At 35.4% G+C, this 24,095-nt stretch overlaps 1 protein-coding gene across 2 annotated transcripts; it reads right to left on the bottom strand.

Moving 5' to 3' along the window:
- LOC144969028 (ectonucleotide pyrophosphatase/phosphodiesterase family member 5-like) lies at positions 1–13,383 on the bottom strand. 2 transcript variants are annotated; one of them, XM_078907992.1, is made up of 5 exons: positions 13,179–13,383; positions 9,923–10,117; positions 7,844–8,087; positions 5,506–5,779; positions 1–2,840 (listed from the first exon to the last, which is right to left on the bottom strand). In XM_078907992.1, exons 1-4 carry the CDS (start codon positions 13,198–13,200, stop codon positions 5,704–5,706), a joined length of 537 nt encoding a protein of 178 aa, XP_078764118.1. In that variant the 5' UTR covers positions 13,201–13,383; the 3' UTR covers positions 1–2,840; positions 5,506–5,703. The 2 variants fall into 2 exon arrangements, with proteins under 2 accessions (XP_078764118.1, XP_078764117.1); XM_078907991.1 differs by lacking the exon at positions 13,179–13,383 and having other exon boundaries at positions 9,923–10,659.
- Between the last annotated feature and the right edge of the window lie 10,712 nt (positions 13,384–24,095).

Genomic DNA, 24,095 nt, shown 5'->3' with positions numbered 1-24,095 from the left:
GCCATTTTCGTAATCACTGCATACATGTGGACAGAATGCAGAATGCTCACGTGATCGCGACAATCGCCGTTTGCGTCGAGAGTTTAGTTGACTTAAGCGATCAGTTATTCTGGCCATCAAGAAAAACACGATCAAGCCACCGTATTTTATAATAATATAATGATTTTATACAGCGTCTTGTTCCAATCAAAATTGTTCACTGGCGCGTTACATCAACACATCATATATCGTACACAATAATAGAACTGACATGTTAAAAACCACATTGATATGATAATGAAATATATTATTACAATAAAATACTTACTAAGAGTCTAATTTATATGCCCTACAGAAAAGTTCAGTTCTTAACCGCTTTCTAACGGTAAGCGAAATTTCACTATTTTTTCTTTCAATACTGATGGAGTTCCACTATAGTGGGGGGGGGGGGGGGGGGGGGGGGATGGTGGTCAAAGGATTTCTCATGACAAACTAAATATTTTGGGGGTTCCCTTAGGAGTTTTAAATTAGCAGATCTTATATTTCAACTGGGTTCATAAAGATGGATAAATTCTTGAAGATAAACAGGAGCGGAATTATTTAAGCAATTTAAAACGTCGATAAGTATTTAAATTCAATTCTAAACTTTACAGGTAGCCAGTGTAGGTCCACTAAAACGGGCGTAGTATGCTCGCGCTTTTAGATTGCGTTACCAATCGAGCTGATTTGTTCTGTATCTTTTGGAGTCGATTAATGACATTATTATCACAATCATAGAGCAAGCTATTGCAATAATCAAGGCGACTAAAATTATAGAGACAACCAGAAGTTTAGTCGTATTAATATGAAGAAGCCTTCTAATAGCACCGATAAATCTAAGATAAAGATTGCAGGATCTCGTTACATTACTGACATGGGCAGACGTGTTCAATTTGGTATCAAATATAACTCCTATGTTTCTCATAGGCTCCTTAGTGATGGGAATTAAACATTACGATAGATTCAGGTTAAGCGTGGAAAGGTCCACGAGGTCATGTCTTGTGATTTGCAACACCTCTATTTTCTTTTCATTTAACCTGAGTTTACTGCAACACATCCAGACACTAATGTCAAAGATACAATTTTCTATATCCGTTAAACCTTCAGATATTGTCAGTATTAATAGTAAACAGTAGTTGGGTGTCGTCTGCGTAAAAATGGAACTCGAAAAATATTAACAGATGATGTCACCTCAAGGTCTGATATCGAGGGAGAATAAAGAAGGTCCCAGAACTGATCCCTGTGGCACACCAAAATAGAAGGGGACAATGAGAAGAGAAGTCATGTCAATTTACAGATACTGATTGACTCCTGTCAGAGAAGTAAGAAGAAAACCAGTCAAGGACAGTTCCGTCGAATCCAGGGGCCGTTTTCATGAACGAGGACTAGCGCTTAGTCTCTGACTGTCTCTGACTTTAGTCAATGACTTGAAAAAGTCGGATTTCATGTGAGCTGACTAAGCAAGTCCGAGATTAATCATGGCACCTTCGAACTAAGTTTGGCCAAGTTTTAGTCATTTTCTGAGGCAAGACTTCATGAGACTAGTTAATAGGAGTCAAAGCGTCAACAAGATAGCAGCTATGTTTCGATCGAGTTTGCTTCGATTCGGAAAGAAAATACGTCGGTTACGAATGGCAGAGGCAAAAGTGTTCTGTTGCCATTGACACTGGCTTAAAAAAACTATGAGATAAGTGCAAATCGTCAAAAGTACACTTTTTTGTGAGTTAAAACTAAAAAAAAAAACAACTGAATCTATCGGCTCGTGAGAGAGTGATTGAGAGACTCCAAAATCGAAGGGTTTGCGTCAAAAAAACAACCCCAAAAATGATTAGAAAGTATAGTGGAAACAAACGTTATTCTGTTGACATTGCAACTGACTGAAATAGTGGGATTAATCAGAACACACTTTCTCTTTTGTTTGTTTGTTTTTGTTTTTGTTTTTGTCTTTTTTTCTTGGTTCAATTTCTTTGGGTTTCAATCTCCGTATACAACGAGTCTCAAGGAAACTGCCATTGGCATAAATATAGAATTGACAGTCGACGGTAGACATCATTGCAGTCTATAACAGTCTACAGTCAATATACTATGTGTTGCTAATTTCCTCTTTGGAAGTCTTTTGCGTTGTATGCATGAAGGGGGGTGTATCTTACCTGGCTTCGTGTATTAGAGAGGGGATGTTACCCGCACAAAATAGCCTAATTAGACACCGTCCTTACAAAGCCCACGTCTATGCAATAGCCTAACTAGTCCGAGACTAGAAAGCGTTCATGAAATCCGATTTTTTAAAGTCACTTGCTTCGCTTGGGCTTAAGACTGGCTAGTCATTTACTAAATCTCGTTCATGACAACGGGCCCATGATATGATGTCTCAAGTCTGTCAATTAAAAGAATATGGTCTGTTGTATCAAAAGCAGCACTAGGTCGAGTAATATGACAACAACATCGTCATTTTTCTGACATAATTGATTTATGATATCGTTGTGAATTTCAATAAGATCAGTTTCAGTGCTAGTGTGTACGGTAAATGTTTTAACTTTGCACTTTTTAGTTAAAATGATTAAGCATATGTAATGTAAGCAGTTTAAGTTCCTAGTTAATAATTTAGTACAGGCAAGCTTGTTACTTAAAAGACATACCGCGATTTCAAAATCTTGAAGACATCCTATTTTTGATGGGAATAATGGCTTTCCATACATCAGTTTCACTCGATTGTGACGTAGTTTTTGTTAACAAGGACAAGAAAAAGAAAGAACGACTGAATTAGTTTCTTGGAAATTGATTGTTCCAATTGATGGTCCCACAGTGGCCTCTTATTGCTACGCCTGTCAATCTCAGGGACGGCTGGTAATAATGGGCAGGGTGGGCAAATACCAGCCTGTTTTTTCAAGTTATATGCTGTATTACCAGGTCCGAAATAATCAAATTTAAATTAGATAATTTCAAAAGTTACTACTGAAACTTGATACTTCGTCCTGAAATCAATTTGTGTGTATTTTTGATAGATTGCGAACCGCCATGCACCCCGTAATGCATAAACCAGGATACGCTCCTGTTTTTTTTTTTTATCACCCCCCCCCCCCCAACCACTCCACTCCGCCCACATCGTCATCTCATCGTCACGTCGCCTGACGATTTTGCTGTCTGGCCTCTCTAGTACTAGGTCGGGCGAATTCAAATGAGCCCACCTTATTAACCAGTGAAAACTAAATAGAGATTTTGGCAAACGAACTTTTTCTTATTTATTGCCTTACTTGTGCTTGTACCATTGATGTAATGACTTTGGGAAGGTTCCAGTATTGAATTAAATTTATTAATTTACTAATTTTATATCAATTTAGTATTAATTTGTGTTGTTTTTATATATTTGTTTATCCATTTAAACTATTTTTTTCTCGTTTTCTTTAGTGCTTCTCAAAACTCATTTATTTAAATTGTTTTCTTATTTGTTTTTTTTTTGTTATTGTTGTTGTTGTTGTTGTTGTTTTGTTTTTTTTTTTTTTGTTTTTTTTTTTTTTGTTTTTTAACAATTTAATTTGTTAGTTCTTTTTTTTTAATTCTTAAAGTAATTACCGCTGTATTTTTATTGCCAGACAAAATAATTTTGCAAAACAATGTAATTTTCTATTGTATTCCGTCTAATAAAACAAAACACTTTTATTCAAAAGTCACGACTAAATAAATATATAAAATACAACCACCATTTTGGTTTTCTAAAAAATTGAATTAGTATACGAGAAATACTCTTCTGAGAGAGTTGAATTCTAACTAAGTTATAGGGGAAATAAATACGTTTAAAGGAAGGGTGGGCAGATTCCGTACTTGCCCGTCCTGAAGCTAATACATACATAAGATAGTTCGCGATGACGAGGCGGGAAGCTAGGGGTTGGTTGTGTAAGGATAACAAGGTCGTTATTGTGATAGTCTAACGAATGCATGAGGAGAGATTGGTAACATTATTTTGTCTTAATTGTATTGTATGAAGTATTGGCGAAAGCCTAAGGTTAAATAAAATTTGTTTTTGTTTGTCTTATTTCGACTATGGAACTGATACTTGTCATAGCCGACCTGCCTACTTGAAATAAGAAAATAAAAATCGTAGTTTTCAGGGCTAATGAAATCGTAGATATTTTGACTACCTTTAAAAATATCACCGGAATTTTCGTCTGTTTTGATAGATATCAAATTTTAAAAGACGATAAAAATGATTGGAAACGTAACAATGATGGTGATGGTGGTAGTGATAGTGGTAGCGGTGGTGGTAATAGTAATGATGGTGGTGGTATTATTATTGTTATTGTTATTATTATTATTATTATTATTATTATTATTATTATTATTATTATTATTATTATTATTATTATTATTATATTATTATTATTATTATTATTATTATTATTATTATTATTATTATTATTATTATTATTATTATTGTTATTATTATTGTACGTATTGGTGGTATTACTATTGTTGTATTATTTTGTGGTTATTCATGGTATCAGTTTATTGTTTGGTTCCATTTACCTTTTTTTTTCCACTTTCATGTATGTGGTCATCAAATTGTATGATTTATTGTCGAAAGCCTAAGATTGAATAAACTTTGCAATATCGTATGGTAACCATCATTGCCGACCACATCGTCGTTGTCATCATAATCATCATCATCATCATCGTCATCATCATCATCATCATCATCATCATCATCATCATCATTTAACAACAACAACAACAACAACAACAACAACAACAACAACAACAACAACAAATATTAACAACAAGTACTACAATAGCAATAAAAACAATATCAACATCATCATACAATTTCCGTCATCGTCTCCACAACTATCATTCTAACCAATAGCACCACCAAAACCACTACCATAATTACATCCTCCTCCACCAGCACAACAACCGCTACCACTATTCCAACCACTATCACCACCGGCACAATCATTCTAACCTCCAAGACAGCAGTAAAAATGATGCAATTTGAGCTCTGAATGAAACTCGAGTCATATCGCTGTTGTTGCTTCTCGATGAAAACTTTAATGTTACTACATACTACTGAAAACCAGTAATGTAACAGAAATATTAATCTCGCCGTTGAGGGATTAAAGCATCTCTTTAATTTTTCGAGTGAACGAAATGGACTTATATTGTCAAGGTGTTGTCGCATTATGTCTCGTCGCTTTATTTTTTTGTTGTATTCTCTTTCGTGATTCATTTTTGACTACGTTTGGAATAATTAAAATCATTGTGAATGTGATTATTTGTGGTTGAAATATTATTTTTTAAGGTGAAAAAAATTTTTTTTTAAAAATTAATTTAAAAAAAAAATTAATTAATTTTTAAAAAGAGATTAAATATATATATATATATATATATATATATATATATATATATATATATATATATATATATATATATATATATATATATATATGACCGAATCATCTTTGCCCACCGCTGTAAATAGGCTAGAACCGCCACTGGTCAATCTAGTAACTTGATGCCTCTTTTAAAAAACTATAACAATACAGTCTGAGTTTCGGGTTATTCAATGCATACATTATTGAAAATTACGATGATGATGATGATGATCAAAATAATAATAATAATGATAATAATAGTAATACGAAAACTTTGGGATTTTTCTTTCACAACGCCCAGAAATGATAACAATGCCATCTATTTGTCAGGTACTTCATCATCTTTGTATTGACGTTTGCAGGAGGTATTGGAATCAGTGTAGTGGCTTTGGTGCCTGTAGAAGAAACAAAAACATCCGTGGTTACTTGACTGGAGAAAACGTAATATATTTATAGTCATTTATAATGATTATAAGCAATATACGTTTTCTACAGAAAGAAGTTTTTCAATGATATTTTTGATATTTTTATAACATACACCAACGACTGTAATAGTCTCTCTCTCTCTCTCTCTCTCTCTCTCTCTCTCTCTCTCTCTCTCTCTCTCTCTCTCTCTCTCTCTCTCTCTCTCTCTCATTATGAAATATCGGTAATGAAAGGTATGGGACATCCTGGCAAGTTGAGGAGAGTAGGTTTGTTGCTTTTTTAAAAAAGGATTTAGGGGGCGGGTGAGGGGGGGGGGGAGGGGGCTTGCAACACATTTAGGTCATTTCAGCGGCAGTATAAAGTTAGAAGTTTGAGTAGTCAAAGAAATTAAAGATTTACAATTGAAAGCACATGAGAAAAAGTAAGACAAAGGGGAAGGGTTCAAATAGGGAACAGATGTGGATTCCAAGATCGTACTTTCGGTGTATCTATCTATTTTGAGGTCACCTAAAAGTCTCATCCAGACACAAGAACAAGTCCCCACTGAGAGGAATACACTCAAATGTTTACAAATCGTTTTATATTTAAATCAATAAAGTGCAACAGTACATAGAAGAGAGATGATTTACAAGAGAAAAAGTATAATCTCCAATATATATATATATATATATATATATATATATATATATATATATATATATATATATATATATACATTTAACTGTTTCTCTCTCAGTCAAAAACTCCGACCAGGGCTAGGACAAAACTAAGTAATCCCATTCCAAGACAAAGAGACCAAGTCGGAAAACAGATGCATGAGATAGAAGACACAGCGTGACCTCCCTGCTCACTGTGGGAGGTCAGGAAGCTCGCCTAGATGTTGAGGGTCTTGTTAATCAAATTATTGTCAGAAAACAGTCGGTTAGTGAAACAATTGTATCATTACATGACTTTTATTTGATAACGCTGCCTTAAGTGTTATTTATCAGATTCACTATGTTCAGGCCAAATTTTTGTTTTGATTTTTCACTCTAGTGCATTGTCACTGGTTTTATGACATTATAAAATACAAAGATTTTTTCCAACCACAACTGGACTAATGATATTACTATAGGTCCTCACAAAAGTATATATATTTATCAAATTTAACCAAAAGGCCCGTGGAACCATAAATTATCCCCGTTTCAGTAGTTAATCGGAGATTAACAATTTCTTACAATCCTTTGGATAGCTCGTGATAGCTCTTGCAGTGGTTGAGAATACGTCCGGAATTCCAAAAAGCAAGAGAGTAGTATTTCACCCATCTCATTGGAAAACCCTATCATAAAAATTTTATTCAACGATTGCAGAATATGTGCGCACATTTTATTGGTGTGAAATTAGATAGATGTAAAAGACAACTGAATGGCAATTATAAATAATCTTTTGGTGCGCATCAATAAAATCCAACGTTTTATTTTTGGGTCAAATTTTCATTCAAGCAGAAGGAGAAAGATACAAATTATGGTGAATAGGAGTACTAATACCATAACATTTGGTTACAAAATGTCTTACTTTGAGGGGTGGAATAAACGTATTGTTTCATTTCTTTGTATTTATTAAACTCGTTATATTCTTATCGTGCAATAACACATACACATTGTGCGGCTATGTGGTCTAGTGGTATGACACTCGCTTTCGGATCGGAAGGTCCTGGGTTCGAGCCTCGCTCGGCGCATAGTTGAGTTCTTGGAAAAGACTCTTTACTCACATTCTCTCACCGTACTCAGGTGTAAAATGAGTACCTGGCCGTTAACAGCGTTGTCTTTGTCCGAAAAATTGTAATATCGCCAAACAGGCGTCATGTCTCGTCCTACATGTTAAATGTTGCTGTTGACCAGGGACCCCTTGTAAAGCGCATTGAGCACGTTAAGTGGATATTGCGCTATATAAATGCTTAATACTCGCAAGCCCGTTGTATTGGGCACGATAAAAAAATAACTCGTTTAATAAAGACAATGAGATGAAAGAATCGTGTATTAAATCAAACTTACAAGTCACGCGTTGATTTATTGCATGCTTGTGATTGGTCAAATGGGTGATGACGTAGGAGCTTCGATACGATCTCCATGCTTCCATTGTTGGGTTGAGGAGCGATTCCTTTGAGATGACACACAAGAGGATAGATATCTACGATTTTAAACGTTTTCACGGAGAAACCGTCTTGGAAGGATGGCCCATATGCCATGAAGATCGGTCTCATTTCTTGGTGCTGGTTGTCATAACCGTGATTGCCCTCTGAATAATTGAAAAAAAATGTTAAAGAATAAATGAAGTTGACGCCACTCGACTCTTTGTTTTTGTCTTTAGACCGCAAGGTGGGTGATTAAATCTCACAAGATTATCTCTTACGTCTACCAAATGCTAAAGGTTAGATTACACACAACTGTGTTAAAACAATTGATATGGTGGGTACAACTAATTATAGTCAGATTTTAAATAAGTGGCGCGTCTTTTTTTTTTTCTTTTTCTCAGCTATCTCTCAATGCACAGTTTTAAAATTTTGTATGAACATCTGAATCAATTTGTCTTCATTTTTTTTAAATTCATGAATTTTAAAACAAATATTTTAAAATTTTGCTTATTAAGGCTATATTAAAATTTTGGTAATTATAATAATAGTAATAATATAATAATAATAATAATAATAATAATAATAATAATAATAATAATAATAATAATATATAATAATAATAATAATAATAATAATAAAATAATAATAACAAAAACAACAACAACAACAACAACAACAATAATAATAATAATAATAATAATAATAATAATAATAATAATAATAATAATAATAATAATAATAATAATAATAATAATAAAATAATAATAATAATAATAATAATATAATAATAATAATAATAATAATAATAATAATAATAATAATAATAATATAATAATAATAGTAACAATAATATTATAATTATTATTATTTATATTATTATTATTATTATTATTATTATTATTATTATTATTATTATTATTATTATTATTATTATTATTATTATTATTATATTATTATTAATTATTATTATTATTATTATTATTTTATTATTATTATTATTATTATTATTATTATTATTATTTATTATTATTATTATTATTATTATTATTATATTATTATTATTTTTATTATTATTATTATTATTATTATTATTATTATTATTACCATCATCATTCTTACCACTATCATTAGAACTAGTATCTACCCACCACCCCCCCCCCCCCCCCCCCCCCCCCCTTTTTATTTTTTATTACCAATCAACCACATTACACAACATACCAAACACACACATGTATACACCACACACACACATACACACACACAAACACATGCACACACATACACGCAATGAGAACACACTACAACATGTCACTACATACATAACAACACTAATCATCGCCAAATCAACAACACAATGGAAGTAAGGACGCAAATAAATAAACATCGACCCCCTCGAATGAAGAAAGCACACAACGGACATATGCCAACTGAAGACATGGAGGCCATTGAAACAATAGTCACGGCGAAAAATATGTGAGTGACTTTATATATATATATATTATATAATATAATATATATATATATATATATATATATATACATATATATATATATATATATATATATATATATATATATAAATGATAATGTCTATCAATGTCAACTTTCTGGATTACTAGAAGGCTTTCGACAGTATTGACAGAGCAACATTGTGGAAAATTCTGGCACATTATGGACTCCCTGAAAAGATAGTAAACCTCATTAAGGAAATGTATGAAGGATCAAGTTGCAGGGTTGTACATGAAGATCAGCTTACTGACAGCTTTGAAATTAAGACTGGTGTCAATCAGGGATGCTTGCTCTAACCATTCCTGTTCATCCTTGCCATTGCTTGGCTAATGAAGGAAACCTCCAAAGGGAGAAAAAATGGGATACAGTGGACCCCCTGGACACAGTTGGATGATCTGGCTCTTTTGTCCCACACCCAGGACCAGATGCAACCAAAATGAATCGAAGGGATTAGATTTAATTAAACCACATTCAAACAAAACAAACTCACTTAATTCTTCAAAGCCTTTAATGGTATCCCTGGTATAAAAACTATATCCCAAAACAGCCTGTGCGAAGATTGGCGGGACACGTCTGTGTAACTTGTAATGGAATCGTTCTGGAATTTCACGACCCTTGCACACATGGAACAATCCCGTCCTGTCAGCCCAGGCCTTTAACTTGTCGTAAATGGTATCCAACTTTCCTGGGGAGGAGTTTAGAGTATCTTTGAGCATATATATATATAGAGAAATATCCACTAAAGGGGCTCAACAAGCTTTACAAGAGCATCATTTAATTTGTTGGACCACACATGACGCCTGTTAGGTGAAATTACACGCTGAGAGAATGCGAGCAAAGAGCCTTTTCCATGGACTCAACTATACGTTGCTAAGAGCGGGACTCGAAACCCAGGTTCTTCCGATCCGAAAATAAGTGTCATACCACAAGACCATATAGCCGCACATCATTTTATCAGTGCTAACACCGTGTATATGTTTGCATTTCTAATTACAGAACACAATTATGGACTTCATTAAAATTGTTGTAATAGACAATATCTTGGGTTGTTTGTTTTTTTGTTTTTTTTTCAGAGTAATTTTATCTTAACAACAAGCCCATGATTATTGGGATTATTGGACCTGCAAATAAGCAAACGGTGCAAGAGGAGAAAAAAATGCTTGTGACACAGATTTATATTTGCAAAATGCTGAACGGATGTTGTAGAAATAGTAATGATACAATAAAGTAATAACAAAATTGTGTATATATTATTGCTAACGTTTAATAGTAGATAGAACTTGGATTGATTGTATGGATCAGAGGACGAACCGTACAAGACTAAAAAACCGGAAGTAAACATTGAATACAATGGAAGTGCGTCGTAGTGCTTAAAATGTAAGACAAATGTTCGTGCGAAGCACCGACAGAACTGGTCGCCACAATGTCTTCATGGATCCTGAAACTGAAATGGAGATTACAATTTCTTTTACGTCAAAATAAATGCAGAGCTAAGGTTTTAAGAAGACCAATCACTCTTTACACAGCCCTTGTCTTGCGATCCGATCAAAAGATGATTAAATGTGATCTCAAAATCCATCCGAATCAGAAGATCTTGTGATGGAGTACAGGTGAGATCGTGATTTCATTTCTGAACAATCTTATCCGCAAACAACAGACCAACGTATAATCAAAATGGCTCCGACCAGAATTGATATTGCTGTTGTTTCTTTTCTTTCTTTCTTTTTTTTTTTTGTTGTTTGACAGGTAGCCACCCTGTTGCCAGATCCATTTGCGCGCACCTACAGACTTTATATTTGAACGTTGATGACTAAAAAGATTCATCTCGAGCTTTGTTAATTTCAACAATACAGTAGTCCAATATTTAACAAAGATGAGTGCCTGTTCCAAATAGCCATATTTTCCCGTAAACATCGCGGGTTCTCCACTTTTATAATGAGATGTTTTATAAACTTTGCCAGAGTGATACTAAGGTGTTAGAAACTGTGGAATGTAAAAAGTAATGAACAAAAAATGTAATTACTTCAAAAAGGAATCAGATACGAAACCCGAGCGTTTCTGACCAAAACCCCTCCTTCAGCCAAGAACTAAAACAATAAAAACATTTATTAAAATGTGTGTGTGGGGGGGGGGGGCTAAAGAAGGGTATTGAGCCCAAAACGTTCCATATTTGATAGTTTAATTATTTTTTTCTGGGGATATTTCATTTATTTTTGTACATTACTTTTAATATACTTTAGAATTTATAAAAACATACCCCTCCATAAAGTAACCGAATTTGAAATGAATCTTCTAGTCGATTAAAATTTGAATGGATGCAATCACTTGCTCTTTTCTTTCATCTGATTTGCCCCACTCTTATAAGTCTGTTGTATTAGTACACAAAGGGCATAAATAAATATCATGATTTGATGTAGCGGTTTGTTCTCAAATAAAGGAGAGAGCATAGCACGCTCTCTTTATTCCACGATAACTCCAGATCTTGATGCAATGTTCATTAGCTCTAGATTGTTTTAATTATCCATACAAAATATAACATGGTGTCAAATGTACAATGATTGGAGAACAGTTGCTGAAAATACTTTCTAAATTTGTCGAAATTACCGTATATCGATTGTTCAGAACTTTGTGACATTGGAATTATCTCAAAGGGAGCACACTGATACAAGATACGACATGTACGGCAATGAAGGGATGTAATCGTAATTTTAAAAAATGACTGAACCGTTATGAACAAAGTTATTTCCACTTCTCAAGCAAATGGGCAATCATCATGCCAAAAAATGAGGTAAGGTAAGCAACTGCAGTAATTCATCACTCTACATAACATTGCACTGATTATGTCTCTGGTTGAACAAAATGGAAGAATCGTCCCAACCTTCGAAAGGAATGCAATTCGATGAAAATATCCGTTAAGACTTCGTAAAATTCAAACAAAGCTCTACATGGAGCCAATAAAAACAATTTGTTTCTGAAAGGGTAGACGGCAATATGTCTCTGTGTCATAGGAACAAATTTACGCACAACTAATTTTTTTTATGAAATCGACACGCTAGTACAACCAATGGAGAAATTCTTATACTGGGCGATTCCAATGTTCATACGGATCATACAGCGGACGTAAACTGCTTAAAAGTAAAGAACATTCTAGAAAGTCACAATTTAAGACGGAATGCATTTTGATAGGAAACCAAGAAGAAGGGGAGTCAATCCACTTTATAACGGAGCTAAAGAACCTGGGCAAACTTGTGAATTGAAACTTTGCAAGATAGTTTTATTCGCGACCGATGAGTATGCGACATCAGGTCAGCTACAGTGCGTGAAAAATTGGTCACTAGACATTTTAATTAGGATAGTCATGTTGTAATAATATTATAAATTAATATAATGTTTATGATAAATTAAAATCAAAAGACCATTTCCGGTTGTAATTTGGCTAAAAATACCGACTTTCTTGCTTTTGTCTTCATAAGCTATTAATGGTTTTTGTGAAAATACAAATCTGAAAAGATGTCTAGAAATCGATTTTTAATCAACGTCAAGTGATTTTTGGTATGGTATTACTCGTATGTTCATTCTCCTGCCTGGTGTTGTATCAGTATCCTAGACATCTTTCAAGATTTTTATTTTGCATCAAAACGTTCTCTCCAAATTTTCACGTTGCACGGTTTTAATTATAGCAACACGAAAGTCAATTTTAAATCAAAAAATATAATCAAAATACAAAAAAAGAAATAAAACATTACCTTCTATGGGGAACATGGACATTGATGTGGCTGGCAATCTTGTGGGTGTTTTGTAGCATGTAGGATCCAATATATCCTCCAAGAGAATGGCTCGTTCCGGGGATGTGGACGTGAATCCGTGATCACTCGTCACAATAATATCCGTCGTTTTGAGAGACCATGACTCTCCAACTGCTGAAGAAGATGTGCCAAAGCTTTATCAAGATATTCAATTTTTCTGGTAACTTCCGCCGACTCCGGACCAAAATTATGTCCGTCTAAATTTGGTTGAGGAAAATAAACCAACGCGAGATCAATAGGTTCATTTTCGTCCGTCAGCCAGTCCATCAGCATGTTCATTTCATCGACTTCGTCCATTGTGTAAGTGTGTTTAAAAAACTTTGTCGCCCGAACTCCACCGAAAGCTGTTTCCCCATCCATCCACATCAGCATCCAGTTTTACCGCGGTTTTGAATTTGGTGTGATATCCATAACGGCTCGCCGATTGTCTTCAGCCATGCAGGGTCGTTTACTACGTCATGATCGTAAAATACAGCGACGTATGTGTCATTCGTTTCAGGATCGAACATGATGTTGTCAATCATGCCGTGATTTTCGACGAACAATCCACTCACCATAGACATATGGTTTGGTATAGTGTTGGTCAAGTAAACACTAATTATGCCCTCAGTGGCGTAAACTCCTTTACTTTTTATGAAATCAAAAGTCGGGGTTCTGGCCCGTCCGTGAAGATAATCCCAACGAAAGCCGTCCATTGAAATCAGTAGAAGCCTGTGGTCTTTGGCGTTTTTGTTCGAATCGGCTTTTAGAGATAGTATCATAATATGAATCACAAGAAGTCTTGGACCATTTGAAATACGATTGCACTCATTGTTTCTTTTTTCTCTCCTAGAAAATAACCACTTTTGCAGCAATAATGATATGAATTCGGAACTATAACGGATATTGTTTTACTCGTATAATTACAATAAGTTTGTTACAATTATGTTATAATCAAACACAACTCCTATTCTTCATTCTACCCAGAAATTTTGTCTTACGTATCTTGATGAAATAAAGACGACTCAATAGCTTGTCAAAAAGGCTTAAACTTGAGACTTCGTAGAATTCTGAAATAGAACTCTTGGGTTTAATTTTTGACAAGTTGAGGGTTACCCTTATCAAATTGTTATTATGAAATAAAAATTTTCTTGAGAAAAGTGTATTTATTGATAATTTGATGGGACATTATATATGACTCATGCCTGTGTTACACATTAGAATTGTATATAGATACAATATTTGTTGGGTTTTTTTTTTTAACAATAGCACTTTTTTCACCATTTGAAGTTACTTCGTCCATAAACCGATAAGGCCTGCTTATCGGCCGTGAGGTACCGGGTTTGAACCCAATCAAATGACATGTGTTTTTTTCTCGAACAAAAAAAAAAAACTTTAAATGCCCCACACACATTCAGATGAAAAAGTGTACCTGGTTGTTAAACAGCAGCGTCTTCATCCAAACAAAATTGATATCTTCACTTAACAGTCTTGTCAAAAAGCATGTTAAATATTGCTGTTGTCAGGGAGTATTCATGTCATAGTAAATCCCTTTGAGCATAGAAAAGACTGTATGGGCTGTACACTTACTTTATTATCCTCACACTCCCCCAATGGGACCTACGATTATATCAAAATGTCAGAACATCTCTTTCAGATTCCAGTATTCATTTTTGATAATTCACGAGATGTGCAACTAATTCAAAATGATGCTAAAATGGCACTAGGTCATTGGTGGAGCGTCTGCCTAGGAAGCGGTAAATTGGGAGTCTACTCCACAGATTAGTGAGAGGAGCAGATATGACATCATACGTCATCAAAACTGGCTAGTGAGTTGTCGAGCGCTGCCGTTTTCTTTTTTATGCAACCAGGGACGTTGTGCAATTTAGTCTCTATTTTAATGACTTTGATTGGGCTCGATTAACCTTGATTTGTTGACGGAAAATAGAAAAAACGGTCAGGTTTACGACAATTATTATTTCTGTAAAACAATGTCAAATCGCAAGATTCTCTTTAATATTGGTCCAGGAGTTTGTTATGGGTTTTGTGTACAAAACTACGTGCACAAGTCTGATTCTATTATGGGCTTATTTATCATTATTGTACAGTAATTATAATCACAATATTTAGCGTTGGTTTGAAAGAATATCCAAATCAGTCAATAAGTTTGGGTTATAAGAACTGTGATAATAACAATTATGATGAATAAGTACACGTAATGCATAGCAATATACAAGAATTAATATAACGGCTTCAATAAAGAATAAAATACCAAACCACGGAACGTTTAGGGCGCAAAACCCTTCATCAGCCACCAAGAAAAAGACAATGAAAACATAAATATATTACGACAAAAAAAACAATACAAAAAAAAAACAGAAACAAAAAACAAAAAAACAACAAAAATAAAACAAAAATAAAACAGATCGACTATACCAAACTGTAATGCCTCATTGTCAGCTTCAGATATTCTATAAAACCAACCCAAAATATTGTCCATTACAATTACTGTGAAATAAGCCCATAATCGGATCAGTTTTGTGAACGTAGCAGCTGTACACACAAAATCCCGTAACAACTTTCTGGACCAAATCAAATTATATGACTTAGTACAGAGCAACATTATGCTTACTATGTCTAAATCCACATTTAATGTGCATTGTCGATTCCGGGTTTGTGAAGAATATGATAAACAACTTAATATCCGTCTTTCATTTACATCCATAATTTTCAAAACATAATAATAGTGAACATTGCACCACGTTTCTATCATTAGAAAAACTGATGAAATTAAGCGTCAACTGTAACATACCAAACCTAGAGAATATACCTAATCTGTTTATCAATCTGTTTAGCGAGTCGGTGAAAATCACACTGTAACTGCACGCATGATGATGATAATGGCAACACGATTACAGGGGAATCTCGAATGGTTGTAATATTTTTAAAATAATAATGAATGATATTAACAACAAACCCAACTATATCCGCGTGCATTGTATCCCTTTGGTAATAAACAACAAAGTAACAACAGAAAACAGAAAACAACAACTGATAACAACAAATAACAACTTATAACAACAATTAAGGATACTACTAAATACAGTAATCCACAGAAATCTACCGAAATCCACCGAAATACAATCAAGTGGGGAATGAGCCAGAGACTATGAGAGGTAGGCAACAATGGGAATTGAACCAAAGACTTTGGGAGGTGGGCACCAGCGGGGATTGAACCAGACTCTATGGGAGGTGGGCACCAATGGGGAGTGAACCAGAGACTATGGAAGGAAGGCAACAATGGGGGGTGAACCAGAGATCATGGGGGTTGGGCACCAGTGGGAATTGAACCAGGCACTATGGGATGTGGGCACCAGCGGGGAGTGAACCATATATATATATATAAAGAGAGAGAAAGAAAGAGAGAGAGAGAGAGAGAGAGAGAGAGAGAGAGAGAGAGAGAAGTAGAAGAAAGAAAGAAAGAGAAAGAAAGAAGTAGAAAGAGAGAGAGAGAAGAAAGAAAGAAAGAGAAAGAAAGAAGTAGAGAGAGAAAGTAAGTAAGAAAGAGAGAGAGAGAGAGAGAGAGAGAGAGAGAGAGAGAGAGAGAGAGAGAGAGAGAGAGAGAGAGAGTTGGTACGGCATGTGTGATTAAATTTGGCTTCTTCGCATTTTTTTCCATACAGCCATTAATCAGGATGATTTGTTAATAAATTTAACCTTTAAACCTTTTTTTAAACCTTAATAAAACCTTTAAAATATCAAGATACATACTGTGCATGATATCCAATTCGTTATATTTTCCCGTCAAGTACAATTAAGAATAAGATATTTTTAAAATTATCACCAATTTAGATAAAATCGGTTTAATCGCATTTTTGGGGGTTATTTTTTGTTTGTTTATTTGTTTTGTTTTTGTTTGTGAAATGCGCAACGTGATATTTTTTATTGTTATTTATATTATCACATCTATAAGCAATACTTCCGACCATAGGACACACTTGCTCATAAATTTATATCTTATTCTTCTGTTTATCTAGAGGCTATGTAATATATATATCCATGGACTGGAGAGTACTTTGATAAAGACAAGCGTCACATCCAATGACGAGATAACAATTGACATTCCACCTCTCTCCCTTAATAGTAACGCGTTATGATATCAAGTAAACAATGATAATTTGTGACGTCAGATTATCAAACATCGAATACCACCCCTACCTACAACCACTCTCATTAGGTTTCAAAGCTTTAATTAATTTGTAAAAAGGGCCTTTTTTGGGAAGACATTTAACGTAGTGTTTACATATAGTTAGGTCCAAATAGACTAGGTTTTGTGTGAGCCACATTTTAAGATAGCGTTTTTAAAAGGAAATAAAAGACAATAAATCCATTCAGAATCAAAGAAAAGTCTTGTGATTTTTTCTTGAATTAAAATGTTATGCTTACTTGACCATGCAAGTTGAAATCAAGTGATGATCTAAGATAATTTGCAATTAACTTGATTTCATCATCATCATTGCCTTTTTCACCCTGGGTCAGGGTATAGGCCACAGACAAACAGTTTCCATCCTTCTCTATCATGAGCTAACTTTTTTTTATCTCATTACAGGTCTTACCACTTCTCTGTATATCAGCTTCTTTAATTCTTCTCCATGTTCCTTGTGGCCTTCCCCTTGATCTTCTGCCCTGAGGGTTCCAGTCCAATACTTTCTTTATTATAGTGGAGTCATTCTTTCTAATCGTGTGTCCAATCCACCTCCATCGTCTTCTTCCTATTTCCTGTCCCACTGGTTTCTGCTGTTTTCTTTTCCATACTTCTTCATTTTTTATTCTATCCATCCATTTTATTCTGAGTAGCTTACGCATGCACATTTTTACGAAAATCCGTACCCTTCTTATACATGCCTGTGATGCGCTCCAAGTTTCACATCCATACAGTAGGACAGACTTCACGTTTGAGTTGAAAAGTCTTAGCTTTAGTGGAAGGGAGAAATCTTTAGTTCTCAAAACTCTGTTCAAAGATGTGAATGCAGCCTGTGCCTTTCCTATTCGTGCTTTCACTTCTGCTTCCGTGCCTCCATCCTTGTCAATTATACTTCTGAGATAGCAGAACTCTTCGAGTTCCTGCTCTTTTACTTTGATCTGCTCCTTTTGACGCTTACCTATCCTCAAGACCTTTGACTTTGCAGGGTGAATTCTTAGACCAATTGATTCCGAGAGGCTGTTTATAATTGAGGTTTTTGCTTGCATCTGGTCCTGGGTGTGGGACAAAAGAGCCAGATCATCTGCAAAACCCAAATCACCCAACTGTGTCCAGGGGGTCATCTGTATCCCATTTCTTCGCCCTTTGGAGGTTTCCTTAATTAGTCAATCAATGGCAAGGATGAACAGGAATGGTGAGAGCAAGCATCCCTGCTTGACACCTGTCTTAATTTCAAAGCTGTCAGTAAGCTGATCTTCATGTACAACCCTGCAACTTAATCCTTCATACATTTCCTTAATGAGGTTTACTATCTTTTCAGGGAGTCCATAATGTGCCAGAATTTTCCACAATGTTGCTCTGTCAATACTGTCGAAAGCCTTCTCGTAATCCAGAAAGTTGACAATAAGAGGAGAGTTCCATTCTATAGACTGTGTCACTATGACTCGCAGAGAGGCAATCTGGTCGATGGTTGAACGGTTTTTTCCGAAAACCTGCCTGTTCGTCCCGCAGTTTAGCATCTGTTGCATTCTTAATTCTCTCTAAAATAATACGGTTGAAAACCTTTCCTGGGATAGAAAGAAGAGTGATTCCTCGATAATTATTACAATTACTGAGATCCCCTTTCTTTGGAAGCTTGATAAGATGTCCTTCCTTCCAATCCTTTGGGAATATCCCGTCATTTCAGATTATCTCCAATTGTGGGTGCAGGGCCTCAGCATTTCTTTCAGCATCAACTTTTAGAGCCTCCGGTTGAATCTGGTCTGGTCCAGCAGCTTTCCCCCTTTTCATCTTGTTAATGGCACCCACCATCTCTGCTATCGTTGGTGGATCACAGCTAATTGTTAGCTCATTCCTTGCAGACAAAATTTCTGGCTGGTTGTCCGGTGGTGGTCTGTTCAGAAGGCAGTTGAAATGTTCCCTCCATCGTTCAGATTGAGCCTCTTTTCCAAAAATCTTTGTCTTTGACTGATACCTCTGGTTTTCCATATTTTCCAGCATGTGTCTTGGTAGTTTGATAAAGGATCCTCACGTGTCCTCCTGTCACTGCTGCTTCTGCTTTCTCTGCAAGTCTGTTCATGAATGCTTCCTTGTCTTTCTTCACAGATCTTTTGACTTCCATAGCTATGGCTCGATAATGCTCTTGTGCATTCAGTCTTGAAGCCCTTGTTCGGCTTGCATTCACTTGTTCCACCTTGTTCTCCTCTTTTCAATAAGGTCCAATGTGGTTGGACTTATCCGTTCTTTGTGTTCCGATTTCTTTACACCCAATACCTCGTGGCAAGTTGTTATGTAGACTTCCTTGATCTTTGCCCAATGTGACTCTACATCTATGTCCTCCTCGAGCTCAGTAAGAGGTTGCAATCTATTACTCAATCGTAGTTTGAATTCCTCATTCTTTTCCCCATCAAGTGCATTCACCTCGAATTTTCTTCTTGTATGTGATCTGGCCCCATGTTTTCCGAGTCGGAGCTTAAGCTTTGCCAATAGCAGGTGGTGGTCTGATCTAACATCTGCCCCTCTCCGTTCTGACACATCTTCCAATGAACGTCTGAATCTTTGAGAGATACAAAAATGATCAATCTGATTCTCTGTCGCACCATCTGGTGAGACCCAAGTTGCTTTGTGAATCCTCTTATGGGGGAACACTCATCCTCTAATCACCAAACTGTTGAATGCACAGAAATTTGCAAATCTCTCACTATTATCGTTCATTTCTCCCATGCCAAGACGTCCCATGATACCTTCATAACCTACGTTATCCTGTCCCATTTTAGCATTAGCATCTCCTATCAATATGTTGATGTCTTTCCTTGGCAACTTGTCAATGACTTGTTGTAGCAGACTATAAAATGTATCTTTGTCCTCATCTGTTGCATCATTTGTTGGGGCATAGATCTGTACAATGTTCATGCTGATCTTCTTACTCCGTGTTGTAAAGGACGCCATGATGATCCTTTCTCCGTATTGTTCCTATCCTCTCAGTGCCTTCTGGGCAAACTTGCTTAGAATTATTCGTACTCCCTGTGTATGAATGCCGTCCCCTCTCCCCGAATATAAAATCTTCTCCCTAGACTTGAGGTTTTTCTGTCCGGATTGTATCCAGTGGGTTTCGCTTACTCCAAGTATATGCAGCCTGTATCTTCTCATCTCAGTCACAGCTTTAGAGCTTTTTCCTGCTTCATACATGGTGCGAACGTTCCACGACGCAATTCGAAGCTGCTTGTTTGGCGAAGACGTTATCGGGTCAGCAGAGTCCTTTCGGCTTTGTCTGTTGTCCTTCATAAATTCTGTCATTCCAGAAACTCTTCGGTCGCCCAAGCTAAAAAAGGATTTGGTTTGTCCGTCTGGGTTTCTGTAACGGTTTGAGTTTAACGGAAAGGGGTGTTAACCCTTTGCCAACCCCCAACCTGGAGGACCAGGTGACTCAAAGATGGGGGAATCACACACCATTAGTCGCCTTTTACGACACGCTGGCTTGGCGTTGGGCTATTCTTGACCCTCTCAGTTGAGGGACCCCGGACACCATACGGGGGAACTTGATTTAGATTGCCAAAAATATGTTGCAAACCATCAAATTGAATAATGTGAAGAAATAATGTCAACAAGTCAGTATACCTATGTCTCTTGAGATATATACTTTGAATATCCGGTACATCAACGCTGAGCCTAACAGTGTCAATTCATGTTAAAAGCAGCATGTTGCTCTTCCACTCACTTTCCTCTTTCGGTCTGCTTCCTGTGCACAGTCTCAATGACATATGTTATATTTAGTTTCTGTATTTTTGTTTTTTTTATATGTTATATTTAGTTTCTGTATTTTTGATTTTACTATATAAATTAAATCATTATATTTATCAATATTCTCTACAAATGGTAGATAAATTATACTTTCAATATCAACTGCATCATTTCATAGTCAAAAGACCAATCTATCAAAGTTTACTAATATTACAAATCAGCTACATAAATAGTTTCATCAGCATTTTACGAGCTGGCGGACAAGGAGACAGCGTTGATGTACCAATTCCACTTGTTGATCGTGGGACAGGAGATCCTAGAAATATCCTTGGTGTCATAAGTGACAGACAAGAAGACACAGACCAATATAGGGGAGTCGTAAAATCTGGTATTCCAGGTGGTCTGTATTCCAGAAATCAATTCGATCTCTGTCCTGAACGTCTTCTAAACACTGACGACATAACCATCAAAAAAATAGTTTCACTGCGCTCGGCGGTGATTTCTCAATCCTCTTCAAGTGGACAGGGCTTTACAAGATGCAACTGTACCGGTGAATGAATCGAATTGGATAAATTTTTATTGTCGATGATAAATACATATACATACATCATTTGTACAAAAACAACAACTAGAACAACAACAACAACAACAACAACAACAACAACAACAACAAAACAGATATTATTTTGTAAAGTAAATTTTCTTAATTAAAAATCTGATAATTAAAAGCAGTAAGTCCAACATACGAATTTTTACCGTAGATACTTTGCATATGAATATTAGGATCTACTCACCAGAAGATAAAACAGATCATAACAAGTCTAGGAAGCGGCCACCTTCGTCATCAAAGTCTCTCAAACCTATTCACATATGTCTCCGTTTTTATATAATTTGGCAGAGTATTCCACGAATTTGTAACGGTATAACGAAAGGACTGTTTACAGAAACGAGTTGTTTTGATATTTGTAACATTAACAGTATTGCTGTGATATTCTTGGAAAGTTATAAAATGTTCGAGACATTTTGGGGATACTTTATAAAGAATTTTTAATTCTTCTTCTTCTTCTTCTTCTTCTTCTTCTTCTTCTTCTTCTTCTTCTTCTTCTTCTTCTTCTTCTTCTTCTTCTTCTTCTTCTTCTCTTCTTCTTCTAATTTCTTCTTCTTCTTCTTCTTCTTCTTCTTCTTCTTCTTCTCCTCTTCTTCTTCTTCTTCTTCTTCTTCTTCTTCTTCTTCTTCTTCTTCTTCTTCTTCTTCTTCTTCTTCTTCTTCTTCTTCTTCTTCTTCTTCTTCTTTCTTCTCCTCCTCCTCCTCCTCCTCCTCCTCCTCCTCCTCCTCCTCCTCCTCCTCCTTCTTCTTCTTCTTCTTCTTCTTCTTCTTCTTCTTCTTCTTCTTCTTCTTCTTCTTCTTCTTCTTCTTCTTCTTCTTCTTCTTCTTCTTTCAGCTTATCCCGCATTTATTCCGCGCTGCCATAATACTGCCGTTTTATTAAAGAACACAGTATGTGCTATTTAGTTAACATTGCATATACTGTGTTTTTTTTAAAACAACGGCAGAATGAATGCCACACCTCCATGCAGCTCGGTTCACTGCATCAGCCTTCTCCAGTCCAGGTTCTTTCATATCGTCCTTTACCCTATGCATTGTGCAGCTATGTAGGCTAGTCTTAAAGGCGTCATGTCCAGTCCTATATGTTAAGTGTTATTGTTGGCCAGGGACCTCTTGTAAAGCGCTTTGAGCACGTTTAATGGATATTACGCTATATAAAATCTCAAAAAATTTATCCATCTTCCGTCCCCTTTTTCTCTTTCCCGCTAATTCTATATCTCTAATATTTATTTACCCACGAACTACCTCTCATGTCTCTTAACATGCCCAAACCATTTAATTTCAATCTAATTCTCTTATCTTTTTCGATACATTATTTACTTCAGTCGACCTCCAAATCCGTTCATTTCCCACTTTATCTTTTCTTGTTCAGCCAAGTGACAATCTCAACATCCTTATTTCTGCCACCTCAACATTTTTATCTTGTTTCTTTGTCGTATCTGCTGTCTCTAACCCATACAATATTGTTAAACTTACAACAGATTACATACTTTTCCCTTCAATTTTACAGAAATTCGTTTGTCACACATAACTTCAGTTACCTTCCTCCCATTATTCCAGCCTGCCTCGTTCGTCTTCTTAACCTTCATCTCATTGCCCCAATCTCCTTGTATAGTTGTTCCCAATATTTGAATTGGTTTGTCTCTGGCACATCCTCTTCACCTATCTTTATTGGTGGTCCTGCTGACTGTTGTCCAATGCACAAATATTCTGTCATCGATCTACTTACCCTTAGTCCCCTTTTTTTCCAACACCCGTCTCCACCACTCCAGCTCATTTTCCTTCCTCAGCTTTTGTATCATTCAAAAGTACTACGTCGTCCACATACATCATATTCCATGGTGCCATGCATCAAGGAACATATACAAAAAGTAGAGAAAATATTACATTAGAATAAATTACAAGTATTGTAAAATAGGGAATTACTTTTCATAAAGCATAAATAATCCTTGGACAAGCTAGGGTCAATTCCATACATATAAACAATCCAATTTTGAAATTATTATTCATAAAAATGTTTACTCCAGTTTGCCAAAACGGGACACTCGCGATATTATCAGGACATTTGGCCCCTATGATATATATATATATATATATATATATATATATATATATATATATATATATATATATATATATATATATATATAACCTTTTTTTGAATAATAATTTCAGAAGTGGATTGTTTTAAATGTATGGAAATGACCCCTCGTGTCCAGGTATTATGCTTTTTTTTGGACTAGTAGATTAAAATAAGGAACATAAAAAGCTCTTAATCCAGATTACATTATATTCTGCTGTTTTGGGTCATGACGGTAGAGTGCAATAGG

Source organism: Berghia stephanieae, chromosome 3 (assembly GCF_034508935.2).
Source record: "Berghia stephanieae isolate SIO BIC M18660-M18661 chromosome 3, UCSD_Bste_1.3, whole genome shotgun sequence".
Classification (NCBI taxonomy): Eukaryota; Metazoa; Mollusca; class Gastropoda; order Nudibranchia; family Aeolidiidae; genus Berghia; species Berghia stephanieae.
This window is presented reverse-complemented; position numbering and strand designations above follow the sequence as displayed.

Coding starts and splice junctions, on each gene's coding strand:
- LOC144969028 (XM_078907991.1), bottom strand. CDS start 10,148: ATGCTCAAAGATACTCTAAACTCCTCCCCAGGAAAGTTGGATACCATT. Junction 8,088..9,922: donor TAAAGGCTTTGAAGAATTAA/GTGAGTTTGTTT, acceptor TCAATTATTCAG/AGGGCAATCACGGTTATGAC. Junction 5,780..7,843: donor AATAAATCAACGCGTGACTT/GTAAGTTTGATT, acceptor TTTCTTCTACAG/GCACCAAAGCCACTACACTG.